The 24,501-nt window shown below is 37.6% G+C and overlaps 1 protein-coding gene across 7 annotated transcripts in view; it reads left to right on the forward strand.

Annotated features, from left to right (window-relative positions):
• Pfrx (6-phosphofructo-2-kinase) overlaps window positions 1-24,501 on the forward strand; it is a 656,010-nt gene that overhangs the window by 571,180 nt on the left and 60,329 nt on the right. For all 7 annotated transcript variants that reach the window (XM_068226309.1, XM_067141606.2, XM_068226307.1 and 4 more), the window contains 2 exons: window positions 2,278-2,512; window positions 11,656-11,783. In XM_068226309.1, coding sequence (XP_068082410.1) covers window positions 2,278-2,512; window positions 11,656-11,783 — 363 coding nt within the window. The remainder of the gene's footprint in view (window positions 1-2,277; window positions 2,513-11,655; window positions 11,784-24,501) is intronic.

Here is a 24,501-nt window from a genome sequence, read left to right on the forward strand (position 1 = left end):
GTTTATCAAAAAAACATACCACATATTACAGACTTGAAAATTGGTATGTTTAATCTCCTTTAAAAGTAAAGTAACAGATGTTTTGGTTTTCGGAAATAAAACAAAATAAAAAACAACCCTAAGAGGGGGGTTGAAAGGGGGTTGAATTATTTATAATTAGGATGCTGGTATCTCCAAAATTGAAGATATTACAGGAGTGAAAATTGGTATTTGGAATCTCCTTTAAAAATAAAGACACACATGTTTTTTATTTTAGGAAAATCCATTGAAATCACTGAAAAAGGGGTTGAATTATTTTTATTAGGATACTGGTATTCCAAAACTGAAGATATTACAGACGTGAAAATTGGTATTTGGAATCTCCTTTAAAAATTAAATAAAACACATATTTTTGTATTTGGAAAATTCACTTAAGGGGATTGTTAAAAAGTACTGAAAAATGAGTTGAGCTCTTTTTATGAGGATACTTACGTCTCAAAAACTGAGGATGGTACAGGCATGAAAATTTGTATTTGGAATCTCCTTTAAAAAAGAAACGCGTATTCTTTTGTTTTCAGAAAATCCAATTGGGGGGGGGGGGATAAATGAATTGAAAAATGAGTTGAATTCTTTGTTTGAGGATACTTATATCTCGAAAACAGAGGATGTAATGGGCGAGAAAATTGGTATTTGGAATCTTCTTTAAACATAAAGACACATGTATTTTTTGGCGGGGGAGGGAGGTGGAATCTACTTAAGGGGGTGTAAAAGGAGTTGAATTATTTTATGAGGTTGCAAATAAGAAGTGGATTTACAACAACACAGCCCTAAGGGGGTTTTGACTGGTGGGTGAAGACTGATGACGAAAATATGCATTTATGTGAAACCGTTTGAATTATGAAGTTAAAATTTCATATTATATCCTAGCTGTTAAATAACAGAAGGTTTGAAACAAATTTAACTGATCAGAGAGTTAAATGGGGGTTAAGATCCGAAAAGAAATATATTCCTTCCTTCCTTCCTTCCTTCAAAACGGTTTAACGAACGAAGACAAAATTCCAATTCCAAATCCTAGGTGTGAAATGGGAAATATTTTTTAACGTTCCAACCAAAAGGTGTTAAATGAGGTTAGCTCAATAAACAAAATTATTTATCCCACCAAAACTGTTTGACGTACAAAGTTGTAATTTTACGAGAGGGGTGTTCTTTTATGTCGTAAGTGTAAAATATCGTATACTTCAAAATATTTCTCCCCTAAGGGGGTTAGATGGTGGTTGACCCTCAGAAACACAATACCCATTCTTCCGAAACCCTTTTAGGCACTAAGTTAATTTCTTTATGAAGGTTGATCTTCTATACCCTAGATGTTAATGTATATTTAAAAACATTCACCCCTTAAAAAGTATTAAATCCTCCATTACTGTTCTACGTACAAAATAAAAATTTCACAGGTTGATCGCTTTTCCACCTCAGATTTTAAATACCATAGGGTTTTTTTCTTTACGTTGCACCGACACAGATAGGTCTTATGGCGACGATGGGACAGGGAAGGGCTAGGAGTGGGAAGGAAGTGGCCGTGGCGTTAATTAAGGTACATTTGCCTAGTGTGAAAATGGGAAACCATGGAAAACCATCTTCAGGGCTGCCGACAGTGGGGTTCGAACCTACTATCTCCCGAATACTGGATACTGGCTGCACTTAAGCGACTGCAGCTATCGAGCTCAGTACGATAGGGTTTTAAACATTCAAATTCTCCCGTATATGGTTCAAGTGAGTGTTAGATCAGAAAATAAATAATCATTGCCCCAGAAATGTTTTACAGGCTCAGTTGACAGTGGACTCTACAAAATGTAAAATCTTGAATAATAATTTTCTTTTCAGTTTAAAGCCATAGCGAAGCACAGGTATCTTGCTAGTTTATTTATAATTTTGTGGGTAATTTGGTGCATGATTTAAAAAAAATGAATCTCTATTCATAATCTTCTCTCTCTACCATGAACACCTTTAATATTAAGAAAAAAACCTTTTTGGTTCAATTACAACTGCAAGAAAATGGATGTATACGGTATATGGTATGTTCCACTAATCATGTGTGTTGACTATATTGTTTTTATTTTCCATGATTTTAATAGCTTGAGACATTCTTCTGAATTTCTCTTTCCATATGGATGCATGTTCTTGAAATAAATACTATTCCGTAATAAAGAATTTTAGTTGACCCTGTATTTTTAACTATATTTAAATGCTGCTTGTATTTGTTTTTTGTGACTGCAGTCTAAGACACAATTTCAATTATAGGGCATTTGTGAAGAAATGACTTATGAAGAGATTGCCGAAAAGTATCCTGAAGACTTTGCAGCTCGTGATCAGAGCAAGTTTACATACCGCTACCCTCGAGGAGAGTCATACGAAGATCTAGTTGCCCGACTAGAGCCTGTTATTATGGAGCTTGAGCGCCAAGGGAATGTCCTGGTGGTTAGTCACCAGGCTGTTCTGCGCTGCCTCTTGGCATATTTTCTTGACAAGTCTGCTGGTACGTACACAGTTGAATGATCGTTGGTTTAGATAGCTGAAATTTAGGTTAAATTATTTTTCTAGGTCTCTTTTACGATATTTTATGACTGTTTTATTTTTTATTTTATGTGTTATGATTACCATTGTTATCCTACATTTATTTCACCACCTTATTAAAATTACTCTTGCTTACCTATCAGAGAAACTTGAATTATATAAACATCTGTTTTAGAGAAGAGAATACTTCTGCTCAGCCATCTTAACCCATTTGTATCCTATTTAAATACCGTAGCAGTTCACTGAGAAAACACATTTAAATCCCGCACTACGGCAGTCGTCTGCACAGTATTATTTAAAAAATAATACAAAACCAACCAGTAAAGATTCCTTTCTGAAAATCTGCATGCACAATAAAGAAGGAATAAGCTTACCAATGCCGCTTTTTTAGTACATCTGCTGAGTGTAGTACACCTCAAGACGTTCTTCTAAGTGAAGTGCTTCACCACACTTTTTGCACTGCCAGCAACTTTCACTTCTCTTACCCCGGCTGTAGCACACAACACACCTTTTCGTGACTTGTTTTCTTCTCTGTTGGGGGAATATGCATGGAAAAGTGGGCCCATGATTTAGCTTGTAATCTGGTAGGGGCGGTGCTCGCCGAATGTCGGCCTCGAACAGAGTGCTCCGGCAACTGAACAGTTTCAAGTAGCTGCATTGCAATGCTAGTTCTGAAGTCATTGTAGCTCGTCTTTTTGCTAGCAGCGATATTGTGATACACAGTGAAGAAATTGAAAATGCATATATCTAGGGGGTAAAAGAATATTTTTCTATATCCTTTTACTGTGTGTCGCATGACAGGGAACAGAGCTGTCACCTGTCACTCAGGATTGCTCAACTGTCTTGCTGCACAATCATTTGTCTCGTCAGATATTTTGTCAAACAAAGGGTTCATGTATTCACAAAAAACTGCGAGTTCAGATAGTGGCAGCGTATCAAACTTTTAAAATCAGTTATCACTAACCCCGCTGTATTCACTAAACATATGTTCAGCAGGGATATTGTCACTTTTTGTCCAGTTCCAGTCATTCAAGTTAGTCTGCGCCAAGGTACGAACTTGTTTCGAAAGACTTGGCCCACCATCATCATTTGTATCACTTTCCGTGTTATCAGCACTGTTACACGCATCACTCAAACTCAAATTAAGACCTTCAAGGTCTATTTTGTCGTCACAAATATCACTGTCTTCATAATCACTCTCTAATAATACACTATCTGTTAGCTTTTATATTCCATCTTCATCAACACCAACACATCTGCTGATAGCAACTGATGTGAGCGAAATAATATGAACAGATTCTTTTCTCTCTTGTTCCAAAAGTGTGTGATTACCTGGAGCGTGGGGAATAACCGAAGCCACATGTCTAAACTTCAGCTCAGAATGCATACAAGATGCATCTGTGCGTTTGTAACTGAACTACATGTATTGATATACAGCAGTGCATCGCTGCAAGCTGATCTCGTCATTGGATTCATATGCCATGAATAACTTTTGCGAGCTAGGGTCATCAAATTATGTGATTGTGTTAACTGACCAATATCTGTAACATGTTAAGAGATTTAAATCTTGGTCACACGATCCATCCTGTAATATGTGTAGAAATTGAAGTTGACCCTTAGTTATATTGTTTTTCCTTACGTTAAAGATGCTATGTTGCAAATCATCCCTTCATAACTATTTGACAATTGGGAGATGGTGGGTTTGAACCCCACTGTCAGCAGCACTGAAGATGGTTTTCGTTGTTTCACACTTTACCCGAGGCAAATGCGGTGTTGTTGTTTGTGTACCCCTTAGTCGTAGTTTCTTGATACGGGGGTCAGGTATTAGGCAAGATGGATTTATATGGAATGTTTTTACGGGCAGATTGCCCTTCCTGGCGCTAACCTCAGTCAAGGAGCTAATGAAAATGAAATGAATGATGGTGAATGAAATTGGGTAAGGAAGTGGAAGAAATCTGCTGTGGCCTGTGAATCAGAACGTCCCAGCATTCACCTCGAAGTGAAAATGGGAAATCGCAGAAAACCATTCTCAGAGCAGCCGATGGTGGGATTAGAAAGAAAGCATCTCCCGAATGCAGAGCTTGGCTCCATAGCTGGAACGCATTAACAGTTTAAAATGCTGGGTCGGTACCTTAATTATGGCCACCGTCACTTCCTTCCCAATCCTAGCCCTTTCTTATCTCATTATCGCCGTAAGATCTGCCTATGATAAAGATGTTGGTTCCCATAGGGAACCTGAAATATTTGTTCCGAATGAGTAAATTTATAATACCAATATAGTTAGTCCTTTATTATCTGATGGCCAGGCAGGCATCAATTGATTCCCATAGGGAAATTGAAATCTTTATTATCTGATGGCCAGACAGGCATCAATTTTTGAAAATGAGACAAAGTCTCTCATATTGCATTGGCACAGCCAATGGCTCCAAGTAGCCTACGCAATGGCCTCCACGGTATACACTAGCCATGCATCTTGGTAAGTGTGCTCTTTACCAACTGATGAGCCCAACTTAGCACACTGGGGCGAAACGCTGGCAACCAGGAATAACGGACCAACTATATTGGTATTAGATCTGCCTATGTCAGTGTGATGTAAAACAAATAGCAAGAAGAGACCTGAAATTATTTTCAATCTATACTTCCTAATCAAATACGTGGATAGGCAAGTAATAATAAGGAGAATGTTATTTTGGAAAAACCAACATGTCCTTTGCTGGCAAATGCATTTCATTAAGTCCTGTCCATAATACACAAAGTGTATATTAAGTTATAGAGTAGACTCATTTAATTTTTATCAAACTACCAATTTCAAATATCTTACAAAATACTGTTTCTTGAAAAGACTTATAATGAAACTGTTGCTTTTCAGAAGCAACTTATCTACCTGAAAAATAACTTCATACTGCAACATAAATAATTTAATGGATTTTTTTCTAGATATAGTTTAAAACTGCAAGTTTTTTGTAATAAAGCAAAATAAACCTAATATTCTCAAAAAACATAAGTGGTTTTTAAATTATTTTGCACTATGGCATACTTGATGGAATTAAATATGTGAAGTCATTAAAAGTAACAGAAATTTGCTGAGATAATTGTCTTATTTGTGTGTAAACAGTAACAATTTGGGAATGAGCTGTGAAAAAGGAGGGAAGTTTTGTGAGAAGACTTTAATCCATAAGAAATAGGTACCTACATAAATTTTCATTCAGCAGCGTGATATTTACAAGTCCTTTATAATTTCTCGAATACAGTCAAAGAAAGTAATAGTTTTTAAAAACATCATGTATTGATTGTTTGAACCACAGATCGACTTGAAAGCTAAGAATGAGGATAGGAGCATACACAAGGGTAATTAATATGAAAGCTCAATATGGAAATGAGGAACAACTGAAGAATTTATCTATCTGAAAAATAACTTTATACTACAAGCAAAATCCTTTAATGAGATATTTCTCTAGATATAGTTTCAAACAGCAAGTTTTTGGGATCACACCATAACAAACGTAATATTCTCAAAAAACGTAAAATTAATTTGTATATTATTATGCTCTGTAACATACTTGTTATGTGAAATACTCCATACTCATTGTATAGATTGAATAGAAAATCTATTGTCGTCCAAAAATACGAGGGCAATTCATAATTTAAAGCCTATTTAACCATAAGAATCTATTTTTATAATCTTAAAGAAACTGATGCAAGTGGCTGCGTGGTTTGAGTCCCGTAGCTATCGGCTTACATTCAGGAGACAGTGGGTTCGACCCCCACTGTCGGCAGTCCTGAAGATGGTTTACTGTGGTTTCCCATTTTTCACACTGGGCAAATGCTGGGGCTGTATCTTAATTAAGGCCAACGTCACTTCCTTCCCACTCTTAGCCCTTTCCTATGCCATCGGTCCGATATATAGCAAATTTTTTTATGGGCACAGCTGTACTGGTGCCAGCTGGACCAGCACATTATATCCTGTACATTATGAATCCTCTACATAGGATCATTCTCTGAAAACATGTCGGTAAGAATGAACATGGTAATTCAGACACTTGTTAACGACTTGAAATTCAATATGCCTTCAGTCAAAAGACCTATTTCTCATATTATGTACTGGGCTTCAGAGTGAGTGGGGAATTTCACTGAACCTTCTGAGATACTCAAACTTACATTGTTGGCTTTGTAAAGCTGGTAGTTATTTAAACTCTTTGCCGATGACCTTAGATGTTAGGCCCCTTTAAACAACAAGAATTATCATATTTAAACTCTTGGAAATTTATCTTGGACTAGATGATGGTCTTCTACTCTTCTATCCATGATATACCATATTTATTTGCCTATAGGATGCCAATCCCCTTTTTTCTCAAATTTTACTTCCAAAATTGGGGGAGGGTCCTATAGGCACTAACTTCATAAAAATCCATTGTTATGAGCAGGGGGTAGGTTCAGAATAAGATATTTAGTTTTGATGCTACATAGTATGAGATATATTATTAAAATAAACAAAGTTTACATCTTTTATCAACAATGATTCACCACTAACATTCTGTGCAGCGATAAGTTCCGCGAAGACTGAATACGCTATTGTAATATGGCGAATGGACATGGCCAGTGGAGCAAAAAGAGCATGCAACTTTAATACAAAATGGCTACCTGTAACATGGAAATCCTTGTTTTTTAATACTGGTGTATGTTCACACTTCACAAAAATATTTTGATCTTTTTAAAACTCTTTTCAACAATTTCAGGAGTGATCAGTCCCCAAGTATGCATGTATGATCCACTTGCAAATACTTTGAAATGAAGGCTGTTTGATATTTCCAGCTCTTTTTGTCTCGTGCATGTTGTCCACCATCTAGTTAGTGTAAAATAATCTCGTATGGTCCTTAGAAGGCTTGTGTATGGAGACTTCTAATGGCTGCAAAGCTAATGCAAGTCCTCCTGTGATAAATCACTGGATAAGTTTTAGTCAATGCCATTTGCTGTTTTACTCAGTTAACTAAGTGGCTGCGAAATCTGTCCAGTACAAGCATAAATTTTTTTATTAATTACGGCTCCTGGACGTCGTTCCCATAAAGTTATTAGCCAGTCTTTCATCAGATCCACCTCCATCTACCCTTTGTACTGTAGATGGATGTGAATTCCTTTCAGAAAGTCTCCTTTAGGCAGAGTTTTTCATTTGAATATTGAGTATTGGAGGAGTTCCCCACCATCTGTCACAGCTAGCATAACTGTACCTCGTAGCTTCACAGCTCTCTAGGTTTTCACTAAAACACTTGGTACATGTGCTCTGTTTATCATTGATCTTATTGGCATGTCAAAGTAAACTGATGTCTGATTGGCATTGCCAATTTGCGATAGAAGAAATTTATGATCTTCTCCGTGTCTTATCACGAAAAGTGAAATTCTATCCTTTTATCTGTGTAGTCAGCTAAAACCCATTGACTTAAATATTTTGACACACAAATCATTCTGCCCAACATTGGCTCAGCTTAAATTATGAAACTGAGATCCCGTGTTTTCTCGCAGTCTCATGTGCTTTGAATTATAACAATTCATACATTACAGCATGACAACTGTATCTTGTTTCACCAATCCACTGTAACAGTTTTTCCTCGACTTCTTTGTCCTTTCCTTCCAGTCTTCATGGAAAGATTTACAGTTCTTCTTTACTAACTTCACTTGCTCCTTCTGATTACGCCAGTACTGGACTCATTCTGTGATAAGCGGTACTCTCCTGGTTTTCACAGTGTGCATCTAAGATAAAGACTGAACACGAGAAGAAGGTATGGTACAAGCCAAGCAGCTGAACAGTTGGAAGGCTGGGGGGGGGGGGGGGGGAAGCGGGGGTCGGGAGGGAGTAGGTGAAGCAAGCCTGGACCGAAGGCCACATTCCATTGGACTCTAGCTATGCTGGAGCCAGGAAGGGATGGGTTTTACCATTATTGCCACACAGTATGCTTCTCAACAGAATGTCACTGAAGCCCAGAAAAGACAGCATTGCCAGATTTAGTACACCAGTAGTGAGGAATTTGTCAGTTTCCATGAATTTTGTGTTTCGACTCTCAAAGATTAAAAAGGGGTTCAATTGGCACTGGGGTCTTACAGCTGAGTTAATATGGTGTTTGTGATTAACTGGCATATTCAGACGGTTGATGTTTGATATTGAAGTGAACACTTTCACTGCCCAGTATTGATTTGCATCATCATTCTCGTATATCGGATGGTCTACCAGCCCCTTGCGATCCAGTTTTATGCATCCCTTCACACTTACTACAATTCTGAAAGACATCGGTCCCTCTCCCTAAACCAGGGTAATATAACGAGATGTTTGTTTATGGGCTAAAAGACAGCAGGAATCGTGAGCGCCACTATTATTGATTATGGGTACCTTGAATGAACCTGTAAAACAAGTACAGATACGCAAAACACGTACTTTAAAATAGGAGGTGGACGCACAGACCAGGAGCACTGTACTGTATAGGCTGGGAAGTGGGCGCCGTAGGTCAAGTGTCGCAGTAGCTCGCATGGCTAGCGCATGGTAGGACGTGTGATAGTTGACAGTGCTCGAGGGTTAGAAGGTTCAAGTCCCATCCAAGTATTTTTTTAAAGCTAGTTTCCTGGGATGTGGCAAGGTTTTTTACTTAATACCGGTATGTTTCACAGACTGTTTATTTGGCCCTGAAGAGGGGCGTTGGTATGAAGCTGGGTTGATAGAGGCTAAAGAAACATGTGACAGCATTTCAGTTATTCACGTCGTTTAACGCAGCACCTGCTCAAACTGACGACCTCCGTGGTTAATACAGAGCTGCGCCCGATGTAAGGACTGTCGGGCCCGTTGCAGAAACTCTGGCAAAACGGATTGGCATGCCTCGGTGCTGAGCTGTCTAAGGTGACAAGGACTGGCCGGCTCCTGTGCATACACCAGTTGTTTTACAAGGTCACATAGAAAAAATCTAGGGACATAATATCGGGTGATCTGGTGGGTCAGGGGACAGGTCCTCTCCTTCCTATCCATTTATCAGGATACGTCGCATGGAGATGGTTCCGGACGACCACCACCGCATACGGTGGAGCTCCGTCATGTTGAAACCACATCCTGCAGCGGTCAAGAAGTGGCACGTTCCAAAAACGGTGGTAGTTCATTTTGGAGAAACCGCATATAGCATTGGCTGGTCAGATGGCCCTCAAAGAAATGGGGACCGATGAAGTGATAACCCATGATTCCACACCATACAGTACATTCACCTGAAAAGCTGTCTGTCGCACCCAATGGGGTTAATCCACACTGCAGTAATGCATATTATGGCGATTAACGGTTGCATTGTTGTGGAATTGTGTTTCGCCCGTAAGTAATAGTCGCTAGAAAAGCAGGATCAGTGTCCACATTCTATAGGATCCATTGACAGAATGCCATCTAGGTATCAAAATCATGACCATGGACCTCCTGGTGTAAGTGCAGATGGTACGCGTGAAAATGGTGGGTATGAAATATCTGCATAACAGATCCTCAGCTTATGTTAGTCTCCTGTGTAATGGCCCGTGTGCTAGTATGAGGGTTACACCGGATAGCGTCAAACATGACCTCTTCATTGTCAGCAGACGTCATGGAATGATCTTGGACAGGCCGTGTCCTTCCCAGGGATGCAGTATCCCGCAGGCGTCTTTCCACACTCCGAAATGTCATGCCCGTCGGTTGTCTATCTGGATAGCATTCTTGGCTTGTATGCATTCTGTCTAGCTTCTCCATAGATACCATATCCACGTACTCGTCGTTGGAATACATCTTGAGGCAGTGAATAAACTTTGTGTTGTGAATTGCTTCAAAGGAGTGGAGTTCGTGCAGCTACAGCATTGCATGTTGTTATTGTTCCATTGGGGCATACTTTGCCCTACCTGTGGTCTACAAAGCTTGGAACATGTACGACGTAGCTAACTGGCCATAGACCATCATCTCCTCATCCTTGTCCAACCCAGCACCATACCCAGTGCAACGATACATACGATGTTTTACAGGGTCAAGTCAGTCTTTGGAAGCTATCAAGTATGCAACCTTACCACACCCCAGGCAACTGGCTGTTAAAGAAATTCTTATTTGGGGTTCGAACCTCCTACCTCGAGCACTGTCCACGATCACATATCTCCCCACCCTATTGTCATGTGAGCTACTGTGACACTTGACCTACAGCGCCCACTTCCCAGCCTATACAGTACCGTGCTCCCAGTCTGTGTGTCCACCTCCTGTTTTAAAGTACGTATTCTGCATATCTACTCGTTTTACGGGTTCATTCGAGGTCCCCATAATGAATTAATAGTAGCACTCACGATTCCTGCCGTCTTATAGCCCGTTAACACACATCTTGTTATATTACCCTGGTTTAGGGAGAGGGACCGATGTCTTTCAGAATTGTAGTAAATGTGAAGGGATGCATAAAACTGGATCGCAAGGGGCTGGTGGACCACCCAGTATAGTTACCAATCTAGAGTATAACCAGACAGATCATGTGAAGGCTGATCAATTTAAATGGAGGAGACTTCACGTTGTTAATGTCTTAGTTAATAGTGCTTAAATTTCAAAATAATATCAAATTCTATTTATTTCTGAATTGTAAACACATCTTTCTTTCCATAAACAAGGAAATACAACATTGCACTGTTAAATTAAAAAGAATGTAGCAAGTTAATAAAATAAAGATATCAGGAAATGTGGTTGGTTATTTTGCTGGTATGTATTGAGCCCGGTTACAACTTAGTCTGAAGAGTCTGTGACTTGACTTCTTCAAACAGTGTTTCACCTACCCATTTAAACCAACAAATATTTAAGATTTGTATTGATTGTGTGAATGACTGATAAAATGATGTATGCTTCCCTATCTCATGTTAATATTTTGATTTGTATCTAAACATACACATATCTGTCTCAAGGTAATCTGCTCAGCATTCCATTCCCGTGGTGGGATATAGCACAATTTGTTTCTGCATGATCCTATCTGTAGAATACTCAGTTGAGTGCTCATAACATTAATAACTGTAATGAATTGTCAAATGCAGATTATTATTTAGCTATATCCTTATATAATACAAGAAACACTCTAAAATACCTTTTGAAATTTACAGATGAGCTACCGTACCTGCACGTTCCACTTCATACAATCATCAAGCTGACGCCTGTAGCTTATGGCTGCAAGGTGGAACATGTCAAACTTCCAATTGATGCAGTGGATACACACAGACCCAAACCGAAGGTTAGATGCCTCAATTCTTATGAGCTTCTTAGACAGTAGTTAGGTCTTATTGTTAGTCACCTAATTATAGTTAAAATTAACAAGGTGAATGTGGTAAGTGAGATGTAGTTCATAAAATTAACACCAAAATGTGGCTTTTTGAAATTTATGAAAGTCTGTAGTTGTTGGGTTCTACATTATCATATGCCTTGCAGTCTCTTGAATAACTAGATGTTGATGAAGTATGTATAACAGAGAAATAATGTTGTCTTGAATACTTTTGCAAATATTGACTAGTACATGTGATGGATGGAAGAGGGCTACTATTTACAGCAAAGAAGACTATGGCAGCCACCATAGTAAGCATGTAGTAGGTATAATATGGATGATCTATTGATCAATAGGCTAAAATGTATACGTAAATAGAAATTGCTGTTGTAAGTATTCATAAACTTCAAAATATCTTCATAAATCAAAATATAAGGAGTGTTTTAACCCTATTTCCACATCTGGGGCATATTTTGTTCTGTTGCCGAAAAATCTTGCATATTAATCCATATTGCAATGCTGTTAGTCTCTCTCTATAAATATTTATTCCATAACTGAATCTTTGTGCATCTGATTGCACTTTGCTGTCTCGGTCTCCTTTTTAATTGGCATAAGATTTATTGCTAGTTCCTCCCCGTATGGTTAATGGAGTGTGCATTCTAATGTGAAAAGAAAAAACCAAAATACTCTATTCCTCCTAGCTATTGACAATGCAGTCTGGGAAGTTTTTCTTTGTGCATTTCCAAAAAGGAATATGGAAGTGACAGAAAGTTATGAAGATACTTATAATTGGAGCACACTTAATGGCAAGGAGCAAGTATCAAATTAAGCCAAATAGAGAAAGATGAACATGGAAAGGAGCATATAAGAGGATAACCGTCGAGACAGGTCACAGTGGGAAGAAGGCGTGATAGTAGAGGAGACCAGAACAAAAATCAAAACACAGGACAGGGACAATCTTCACACACACACTCAGCCTCTTCAAATAGATACTCTCTTCCTCCATCAATCAGAGTTTTTCTACATCTTATTCTTGAAAGCCCCCAATGAGCTTGTTACTTATTACTTATACTGACCAGTTGGGTTCCTTTTCTCCTTTTATGCTTGTCCTGTGTTCCTAGTCCTTTACTATGTGTATTTATTTTTTTGTCTCTTCCCTTTTCTCTCTATATGTGGCTTCCTTCTTAACCCACACTTCCCACATAGAGACTGAAACTCTTCAATTAATGCAGATGGCCTTTCAGTGAGTGTTGAAGCTCACCCTCCTGATGAAGTTGGGAAGCAGAAATGAACTTGTCAGGGGCTTAGAAGAAATGTATGAAGAATTGGGGTTGATGAGGAGGGAGCCTATCTATTTAAAGATGGCAGTGCTTGAAGATATGGAGATTGTCCTTGTTTCCTTCTCTGTTGCTCCCTCTTCCTCTACAGACTGTCACAGTGTTCGTCCTGTTATATGCTCCTTTTCATGGTTCTATCTCCCTCTGTTTGACTTAATATTTGGAGTACAGTTATTATGTTGTATGGTAACGAATAACTGTGTAAGCTCACTGCTTGCATTTTTATGCCTGCAGGCTTTTTTTTGTTTGTCTTAATGATCTTTAGATGATTCTTCCATTTTCAAACAATGAATGTGTGTGTTCAAATAAAGACTCGACAGATGTGTGTGTTCAAATAAAGACTCGACAGATGTGTGAGCTCAGCAGAGCATCTGTAATGTGAAACTACTTAATCAGTATAGAAGAAAATTATTTCCTGAATTGATAGTTTGAAAGAATTATGACTCCTGTTATCATATCATCAGAATTTTATGAACTAAATGCACAAGTAAGAAATGAAACTTTGCTAATATTTGTCATTTTGGGACATATTTGTACCAGTCAAAAAGTAGAAAGAGAATAGAAAATGTTTAGTATTCAGTTATCTTATTCAGAGCTAAAATGCCAATCTAAAGCCAGGATAGGTTTTGGAAAGGTTGAAAATGAAACTTTAAACTAACTTTATAAATTCTAATACCATATAATAGGAAGAGTCATCAGAAGTCGGACTCAAGTGTTTAAACACAAATTCACTGTGTCCATTGGAAAGAGCCATGCTGAGAGACCAATTCCAACTTTTATGTCATCCCTATAGTATTCAATTACAATAATAGTATGGCTAGTATCAAGTCAAAAAAAATAATTTCTAAGCAGCCGTTCATTAATTTTACCTGCACTATATTTGCAAATTACTAGTCAGGATTTTTATCTCAAAATTTAGGCATTGATCTAAGGTTATGAGTAATAAGTAGTCATATTTGACCTTAATATCTTGGAAAAACACCATCATAGAAGTCATCATTCATAAGAAATCAGTTTGTTGATCACATAAATTGAATTTATGAAGATAGAACTAAGATAAATTTTGTTACAATTCACTAAAATCTTTAAACCAAATGATCAGTTCTCGTGGTGTACCATGATTGTTGTTGATTAACCCAGCATACCATAATCAAATTGATGAACATTTTAATTTTGTGACAAAATAATAATGTTGCCGGTTTTGATCAATGTTGTGATTAAAATCTGGAACTCTTATTGTATTGAAGGTACTTTCTCAAGGATAACTTCAGTGAAAATTGTCACTTGATGAGCAATTCTAAAGTTGGTGGATGGATGATGGATTTTAAATTACAGGAAATGAAGTCTTGATTGAAAGTCATAATGAAACATTTTCATGTGGCTGATGCGGTCTGTAACTACTTAATGTTGCATATTTGATATACTGAACATAATTGATTCATTATACACTGTTGTTACAATTTGAATGTTTGAAGTATTGAGCAGTTGGTGTGATTACCCACTATTTTTCTTCCTTGTTTTTTTTGTTTCTTTTTTAAGTTCTTTATTGTACAGGTTTTTTGCAACCCTTATTGGTTGAGGTGCTTTTACCAATGCTAACTAAGAATAATTCTTAGTATACTCGTGGGACAAGACTACAGTGAAGAATACAGTTCATCAATGTTCATAATTCTGGAGCAACACAATTTCAGTTTCAAGAATCAAGATGATTGTTTTTCCATTGGTGTGACCATCAGAATAGCAGGTTCCCCAGTAACTGCACATCTCTCGCAACTGTGGTCACTTTAAGTTTTTTTTTTCTCTTTCTCCTTACATTTATGTGGCTATCACAGTTCGATGCAGTCCTTGTAAGGTAAACCCTCTGATGAGGATAGACGGTGTCTGCCTTGTGTGGGAAAACTGTGTGGTATTGTGGTAGAGTTGTTATGGTGTATGAGTTGGAGGAATGTTCCGGACAACACAAATAGACAGTCCCCAAGTCAAAGGAATAACAATTACAATCAAAATTCCATGGCCCAGCCAGGAATCGAACATGAGGTCTAAAGGCCAGACATTGATCACTCAGGCATGGAAATTGACATAAGAAGACATGTGACTTTGCTATCACTCCAGTTATAAGCTTGTTCAAACTATGATTCATGAGAAAGTATAAAGATATCTCATGAATTTTACTGTCAAAACCAGAGTTGAATTCCAAACATTTATACAGAGAATCAGATTCTCTTATTTTTGGACTAGTGTGCGTCAGCAGATACTGCATTCAGATCCTCTTTCTTTCAGTCACCAGTACTGTACACAGGAATCAGTTTGTTTGCTTGAGCACTGGCTGCTTAACCTAGAAAGCTGCGTTATCAAGTTCTGTAAACCTGTTCTGTTGGCAATTTAAACAATTAAAAGAATAGTTGTTGATTTTGTGATTGATAGCAAAGTGCTGTGACGCTAATGCATGGAGAAATGTAGTAGACTTTGCTATAATACATAGACTTCATTTGTGTGGTGTGTGCACTTGATGTTGCACGTCTGGGTGCCACACAATAGGCTTCTCGCAGTTCTTTAAATTCATTACATTGTAGAGCAAGTGTTTATATTGGCATTTCAAAATCTATTAAATATTAATAATCCATGTGACAACTTAAACATTTTTGAGTTGAAACTAATTAGCTTTACCTTGTAGAATAGAAATATTCTGAAATTAATTTTTACTGTAAAGTCATTTTTCATCAAACAAAAATTATCTTTTGTTACAGTTTTAAATATAACTGAAATTCAAGGAGTTTTTCATGGAATGAAAGCTTTCTTTTTGTCGTATTTCCATGTTAGATTTGGACTTTTCTCTCCTTCTGTTGATAGAGCATTAGAAACTTCATTGAAATTTCAGGGAAACTGCTAGTTTTTCTTTTCCAAGATTCAGAAAGGTAAAAAAGAAAGGTGTGATCATTCTTAAAATGTTGAGCATTATGCCATATTACTATTATCTGTATTATGCGGACAAATAGGCCTAGCTGAAGTTTTTTTTTATATTTGCAAATATTTGGATGGACTTGGCAGATATTTTGTGTTTACTCGTGTTAGTGTTTTCATTGATAATTCCAGCACTCTTCCAAATAGACTGCAAAAGGACTCTACCAGTGCTAATCTTACTTTTAGTGGGACCCATTAAGGTAAACCATATTGCCATGTGCTTGAATCTTCAGTTGTTTTCATTTTAAAAAATCTAGATTGCATGAGTATATAATACTTGGATTCCTGATTTTCGGTCTTCGTACAAACTTTTGCGTGGAGTTCATTATTACCCATAGCATGTTTGTTGTGGAGTGTGACACCTGTTTTTGTTGTCTGACACTAGTGGTATTGTTTTTGTCTGTGTTGGTGTTTGATGTGGAAAGACCATAAGTGATAAGCAAATCTCAAATACAGTAGTTCTCTTCAGGATGACTGTTACAGGTTTTACAATATGTGATATGGTGTGATTAAATTCTTGTTTCAATGTCCTGCATATGCCGTAAGTGTATTGCTGAAATTAGTTTATGCAAGTTGATTTTACTTTTTGATCAATTATGTTGCTTCTTAAAGCTAATACTAGTGTCGGAATTTTTATTATGGACACTCGAGTTTAGGCTTTAATTACAAACGAACCAATAGGCCTATTGCAATGGGAATTATACCAATATTTCCCTCGTTTAATTCTACATTAGCGTATATAAGACACATTGTTTTCGACGTTCATTAAATATTCTTTATTTGTGTTTGTAATAAATATTGCCGCATTTTTGGCTTCTTCTCAAGGAAGCGCTCAGTTAGGAATATATACAAGGAAAACTACTTGTCTGATGGCAATGAAAGTTTTATATGTTATAACCACATGTATTTGTAGTGTCATACTCAAGTTACAATTTGTTTAACCACCCTGAAAAGAGTTCTTATCATTTTTCTAAAGCAACTCTATCTCAGCCCAGGATAAACGTACAACAGCTAACTTGGGCTTGTTTTGAAGCACTCGCTCATGGTTATCAGAACTACAACAACTGTAACCGTACAGTGTGGTACTAAATTTATGAAGAGTAATATTGAAAATAGGTTTTGTGTACGCTGGACCGTGCAATTAACAGTAGGCCGGGTGGTGAAATCGGGTGCAGTGTTGCCGCATTCAGCAGTATTCACGCGCGCAACAAACGTTGCTTTACAGATGTACAGCTTGTTTGGTTACCAGTGGCCTACTGCGAGCTTAATCCAATCGAGCTCATTTGGGCTTATGTTAAAGGGAAAATAGCAAAAGCAAATATGGGTAACACATTAGAAAATGGTAGAGGTATGGAAGCAATTAACGCTTTATGCCAAGAAGCCTTATGTAGCGTGACCCCTGAACTCTGGAAACAATGTATTAAACACGCTAAGAAAATTGAAGACCACTACTGGGAAAAAGATGGACTGTCTGGAAATGTCCCTTATTTCGAGCCAATCATAATCAAAATGAATGACAGCAGCACCGATTCATCGGAACAGTGATTTTTCAGATGAATAAAATTGATAGAATTAAATATTATAAATATAGCCTATGTAAATAATAATGCAAATTCTTGTACAAATTGGAAGTCAAACATTTTTCAACTTGCCATTGAAGGTCCAAAGCCCTTGTGGAAAAGGTGATGGGAAGTGAAATTTATAAGAGGAAAAAAATTAAAGGTTGAAAGTAAACGAAAAGCTGTGTTCGTTGCGCGCGTGAATACTACTGAACGTGGCAACACTGCGCCCGAATTCACCACCCGGCCTGCTGTTAATCGCACGGTCCGGCGTACACAAAACCTCTTTTCAATATTACTTTTAATAAATTCGGTACCACACTGTATGGTTACAGTTGTTGTAGTTTCTGATAACAATGAGTGAGTGCTTTAAAACAAGCCCAAGTTTGCTGCTGTACGTTTATCCTGGGCTGAGATAGAGTTGCTTTAGAAAAATGATATGAACTTTTTTCACGGTGGTTGAACGAAATTGTAACTTGTATATTACACTAAAAATACATGTGGTTATAACATATAAAAATTTCATTACCATCAGACAAGTAGTTTTCTTTCTATATATTCCTAACTGAACGCTTCCTAGAGAAGAAGCCAAAAACACGGGCAATATTTATTACAACCACAAATAAAAAATATTTAATGAAAGTTGAAAACAATGAGAGAAATATGGTATAACTCGCTTTGCAATAGACCTATTGGTTCGTTTGTAATTAAAGCCTAAACACGAGTGTCCATAATAAAAAATCCGACAGTAAGTGCTGAATATTCTCTGCAGTAGTTTATGATCAGGCTTTGGATAATTATGCATTTAAAAATGCCAAAATATGCACTAAAAGTGTCAAAATATGAACTATAAATGTTGAAATCTACATCTCATATCAATTAGCAATAAATTTGTATTTAAAAAAAAGTTACACTTTAATCATTGCCAGAATAAAAACGCTACATACCGTAGGCTACCACAATAAAAAGCTCCACTTCTGCAATGATATTCACAAGTCTTGATTGTACTCAATTATAGCATGCAACAGGTGCTCAAACACAAACTTTTGCCTATTTTCACTTAAAATAGTTTTGTTCCCAAAAAGCACATTCTCTGTAACATGCCATAATCGGAGCATACTCCAACTTGACAAAATCAGAGACTTCCAGTATTGATGCACCATCAGTTTTTTTCTGTGCCTAGAACAACACCAGAAATATTTTTAAGTTTGTGGAGACTGGAGTTTTTTTAGCATTACAGTTTGCATTTTTTTCCAAGAAAACTTGATTTGTTAGGTTCATTAGGGATTGTTCATCTTTAACAATTCCAGTACTAACGTAGAGGGATAGTACTTTTTCTTGCAATTTCTTGCTGGCTAATTGTATGCACATCAAATTGGAAGGAATAATATAAGTTGCTCATGAAAACCATCTTTGCTGCTGCTGGACTGAGTAGCTGACAGTTAATGTGCTGGCCTTCTGACCCCAACTTGGCAGGTTCGATCCTTTCTCAGTCTGGTGATAATTGAAGGTGCTGAAATACGTCAGCCTCGTGTCGGTAGACTTACTGGCACGTAAAAGAACTGCGGGACTGAATTCCAGCACCTCAGCGTCTCCAAAAACTGTAAAAGTAGTTAGTAGGTCTTTGCTGAAGACTTCTTGTGCTTCTTTGAATAGAAGCAGCTTTTTCAGAACAGATGGATTGAACTTCCTCTTTCACTACTTCAAAATAATAGGCATAGTAAGCAGCATCTTTGAGCTGTTCTCCATTTTTTTATGAACTGGTGAAGACAGAAGCTGCACATCACAAACTCTATCCAAAAACATATTCTGCAACTTGGAGCCTCCAGAAAGACACTTTTTTTTTTTTAGTGTAGAGATCGAAATGTTTACCTCAAGAAAGGAGGCCCGGACTGCCTCAGTGATTAAAGTTCATGTGCTTTGTAAGTGATGTGTATCATCTTAGAATATGTCTGCCTCCATAGCATAATGGTTACGTAGGTGGTTTGAAAAGTTCTCAGAATGTACTAGAATTAAGTATCTTACCTCAGTTGAACTGCTTTTATTTTCCAACATAGTCTCCCTGTAGACTAATGCATTTGGTCCAGCGCTGTTCCAATGCCTTGATCCCATCTCAAAAATGAGATTCCTCCAGGCCTGCAAAATACCTCTCTAATTCGGCTGTCAGTTCTTCCCTTGTAGAAAATCTCCATCCACCGAGGAAAATTTTCAGCTTGGGGAATAGATGAAAGTCTGATGGTGCCAAATCAGGTGAATAAGGTGGATGTGGCAACAATTCGTACACCAGTTCATGAAGTTTTGCCATGGCAATAACACTTGTGTGCGGCGGAGCATTGTCCTGATGAAAGATAACCTTTTTCCTTGCCAAACCTGGTCTTGATTCGCATATCTTTTCCTGTAGTTGGTCTAGGAGGTTTGCATAGTATTGCCCCGTAATTGTTTGGCCAGTAGGAAGATAATCTATCAGCAGAATGCCTTTTGCATTCCAGAAAACTGAGGCCATGACCTTTCCGGCCAAACGCACTGCCTTTGCTTTCTTTGGTGGTGGTGAATCAGCATGTTTCCACTGCTCTGACTGCTGTTTTGCCTCTCGGGTATAGTAGTGGACCCAAGTTTCATCTGTAGTCACAAACCGGCTCAAAAAATCTTGTTGGTTGCACTGAAAACAGGCCAGACTTTGTTTGGACATTTCAAATCTGGTGCGTTTATTGTCCAGTGTCAAGAGCCGTGGCACCCATCTTGCAGATAATTTTTTCATACCCAATTCTTCGGTTAAAATATAATATACCCATTCAGAAGACATCCCTACAGCTTCAGCAATCTCCCGCACTTTCAGTCAACGATCCTCCATGACCATTTTATGCACTTTTGCGATAAATTCTGGGGTCTTAAAACTTTTTGGCTGTCCACTACGCGGATCATCATCCAAGCTCTCCCGACCAAATTTAAACTCGCTGGTCCACTTGGCAACAATTGAAAATGAAGGAGCAGAGTCCCCCAGTGTGTTCTGAAAGTCGGCTTGAATTTCCTTTGCTTTCATACCTTTCTTTACAAAGTATTTAATCACTGCTCGAATCGCAGTTTTTTCCATTGTCACAAATCAGTACGCGGGAACAACAACAACGAGTCGTCACTACCACACTCCTGCAGCTAGAGCACTGATGCGCCACGTGTTCACTCACAAAGGATGTGTGATTATTGCGCGGGAACCTCGTTGCTCTAGCACTGACATCTAGCGGTGATTCTGAGAACTTTTCAAACCGTCCTCGTAGTACTATTAGCTGTCGTCCTTGGAAGTTCAGGTTTGATTCCCAGTTCTCCCAGAGATTTAAGAATGGCTGGAGGGCTGGTATGTTGTTAAAATGGTGCATGCAGCTCACCGGAGGTGCTCCTGAGAAGAGCTGCAATACCTCGGGATGAGGACGTGAGTTTAGTCATCTTGGGATATAACAGCCAAAAACCTCCAATGGCTTTGCACATGTAAAGTGCAGCATCGGTGCAGGCCTCGAAAACATGGTCATAAAGAATGTGTGATGGCCACGAAAAACTAAGTGCGTCATTTAGAAATGCAACAACTGTGGAATGATTTACCTTATTGTTAGGGAACACTTTGATAGTTAGTAGATATGATTCGTCTCTCTCTTCTTCCTCTCCGAAAATTCTGAACACAAAGTTAATTACGGATCTTTGATCCATGTCCATTGTTTCATCCAGTGAGTCCCAAATATATTTTCTATCATCCTTTTCCTGTAGTTTACCTGATGTCACTTTATTCATCTGGGACAGGTTATTTTGTATACTCCTCCAGAAACTGAACTAAATTCTAATTGTTTAGCTTAGCCGATGGTATGTTTGTTGCAGATGCTTTACACAGGTCCTCATTTAATTTACTTTGTTTTGGTCCAGGTTTAAGTAAACATGTGGTTACAAGGGGCTGGTGTTTTTGTTTCAAGTTTACGATTTTTAATTTATTGTCTTCTGTCATTTGAAGGTATTGGACTTTATACTTTCTAGTTGCTGTTACAACTGTGCTACAATATTTACAAAACAATCAATTGAAATGTCTTCAACCTCGCATACATATGGTTTCAATATATCACTAACAGTTCTCTTCTCCTAAGGCATTATAAATTCAGTAGCAAGTACACAGTCCTTTAATGTACTATGAACCATAACCTCTTTTAACACAACCAAAGCAGGGCTGATAAGAAATAATTGTGCACGAAAGGACACTGTATTTAACTATTTGTGAAGTGTGGACAAGACAGCCCTGTTGTAAGTGAAATTCCAGAAATCACTAGCCTACTTGCCTAATTAGGTTGCAGGTAGACAAAGCCATAGTCAGGTGTTGAGCTGGTGTTGCTAATTTTAAACACGCTACCCATCTGTCAAACAGGCTATCTGGCAATAATCAGCACAGCTCGACTTCTTAAATATGGTACGAGTCATGCCCAGGTTTCCAGTGCTTAAGTTATCTCAAATACGTGCCAAATTTTTCACTATTGTCTGCAGAAGCTGATGTCTACACTCAAGATGCAGAATACTTTCAAAATATGCCCTATCAGGAAGAAAGTAAAAAATATACACTATTAAGATAAAACTGCTCCAAATATGCAATATGCATAACTATCTGAAACCTGTTCGATATTTGTGTCCAGTAGTCTTTTTCAGTACCTTGGTTACCTGCAGTTAAAAGTAAGTTTTATAGAAATTAATTCTTCCTGTTGATCTTTAGTATTGGTACCAGTAACTTAAATAAAGCATGTTGTCCTTATTAAAATTAATTTTTTTTTTTTTTCATGTATTGCTCAAATTTATTCTCAAGATACTCCATTGGCAAGTGATTGTCAGTTTTGATACAGGAAACTTGAAATTGCTTAAAACACTGGAGGAAAAAGGATAGATTTAATATAAAGACAAAAAGCCGTGTATGACAACACAAGATAGTAGTTTCCAATACAGCCCTGTTGTATTATTCATGGTAACCTTCTGATGGTAAACTTCAGTAAGTATCAGGCCCCTTCCATTGTAGAAAATGTTTAACATCGCCTTTGGAGCATCTTTAAATACTGGATACTTCCAATGCATGCTGCTTTGTTCTGTTTCTGGTTCGTCGTTAGTTTTGTCTTTAGTTATTTTCTCACAGCCCTGAAGATGGTTTTTCGTGGTTTCCCATCTTCACACCAAGCAGTACGTTAATAAAGGCCATGGCTGTTTCCTTCCCACTCCTAGCCCTTTCCTATCCTTTCGTCGCTATAAGACCTATCTGTGTCAGAGTGACATTAGGCAACTTGTTAAAAAATATATATATTAATGTTTACATCTTTACTTCCAGTTTCAGCATGCTTCATGGAGTAAGTCACATTTGTTTCCTTTTGTAATTTGCTCTTGCCTCCTGTAATTATTTATATTCTGTGTAATTCTCTAATTATTTTTTTTCTCTTTATTTGTAGATGTGTGTTGAAACTTAAGACAGAAGTTTAAATCTTCTATTAACTTTACTAAATTAAATACACTAAATAAGTAATAAAAACATTAAAACCCTTTTAATTGGAGCAACACACTATTTTACCTATCAATCTTTTGTTCTGTGTCGACATAGTATTTTAACCATCCTCTTTGTATTTGTGCATCAAATGGTTTTTTCAAGCACTTCAGTGATTTAACTAACTTCTTATAATATGCCTACATACTTATACCAGTCAGGACAACAAATATGTGAAAAACTTCCAGAATAAGTGCTTTTCATGTTGTTTTCTATGTGGCTTTTTGTTAATGTTTCACGGGAACTATTAAAAATCAGGATGACAAGAATTTCAATAAGATGTTTTATAAAAGCTCCTTTCAATGTTCATCGTCATCATCCTCCTCCCTTCCCCTTATCCAGCTCCTGCTGGGTCAGGGAATTTATGGCACTTCTCCACCCTCCTCTCTCCTTCCACCATTCCTCTTCCAGCATTTTGTTCCAGTCCAGATTTCTTCTTCTTTCACTCCTATTTATTGAATCGATCCGCATTGTACTAGGTCTCCCTGTCGCTCTGTTTTCCTTGAACTTCGTCTCCTTCGTTTTATATTCTTCGCTCCTACATCCTCTTTACATGTCCAAACCAACTTAGTTTACTCCTATCAGTTTTCTCATGTAAGCTTTCCATTCCAATCTCCTTTCTCACATCTTCATTTCTCAGTCTGTCTTTCCTTGTCTTTCCTACCATACTTCTTAGGTATTTCATTTCACCGGCTTGAATTCTACTCTCCTCCCTACTTATCATTGTCCAGGTCTAAGCCCAATAGGTCAATATGGGTGCATAATATATTTTGTATATTCTCATTACACTTCCTTGGTACTTCCTTATTCCAGACTTGCAATTACCCGCGGCTTCGCTCGTGTGGATTTCGTAATTTGATCAAAGTAATCTTTCCTCGGCATTGTACTAAGACATTATCTGAAAATTCCTGAAGTATGAAAACTCACCCAAAAATTGAGTTTCATTTACCCCAGAAATTCTTTGTAAACCATGTTTGTGGTATTATCTCTTGGGGCTAAGACGACCATGCGACATAGAACTGTACATGTGAGAAAGTCTTCTCTCAAGTCGAAAAATTAAATACATGTTTCTTTAATTTTAAAGGAGATTCCAAATACCTATTCCTAAATCTGTAACATCTTTAGTTTTTGAGATATACATAAGTATCCCCATAAAGAGAATTCAACCCCTTGATCAGTCTTTCCCCCACCCCCACCCCCACCCCCATCTAAGTGTATTTTCCGAAAACAAAAATACATGTTTTTTTATTTTTAAAGGCGATTCCAAATACCAATTTTCACGTCTGTAA

Source organism: Anabrus simplex, chromosome 2 (assembly GCF_040414725.1).
Source record: "Anabrus simplex isolate iqAnaSimp1 chromosome 2, ASM4041472v1, whole genome shotgun sequence".
NCBI lineage: Eukaryota > Metazoa > Arthropoda > Insecta > Orthoptera > Tettigoniidae > Anabrus > Anabrus simplex.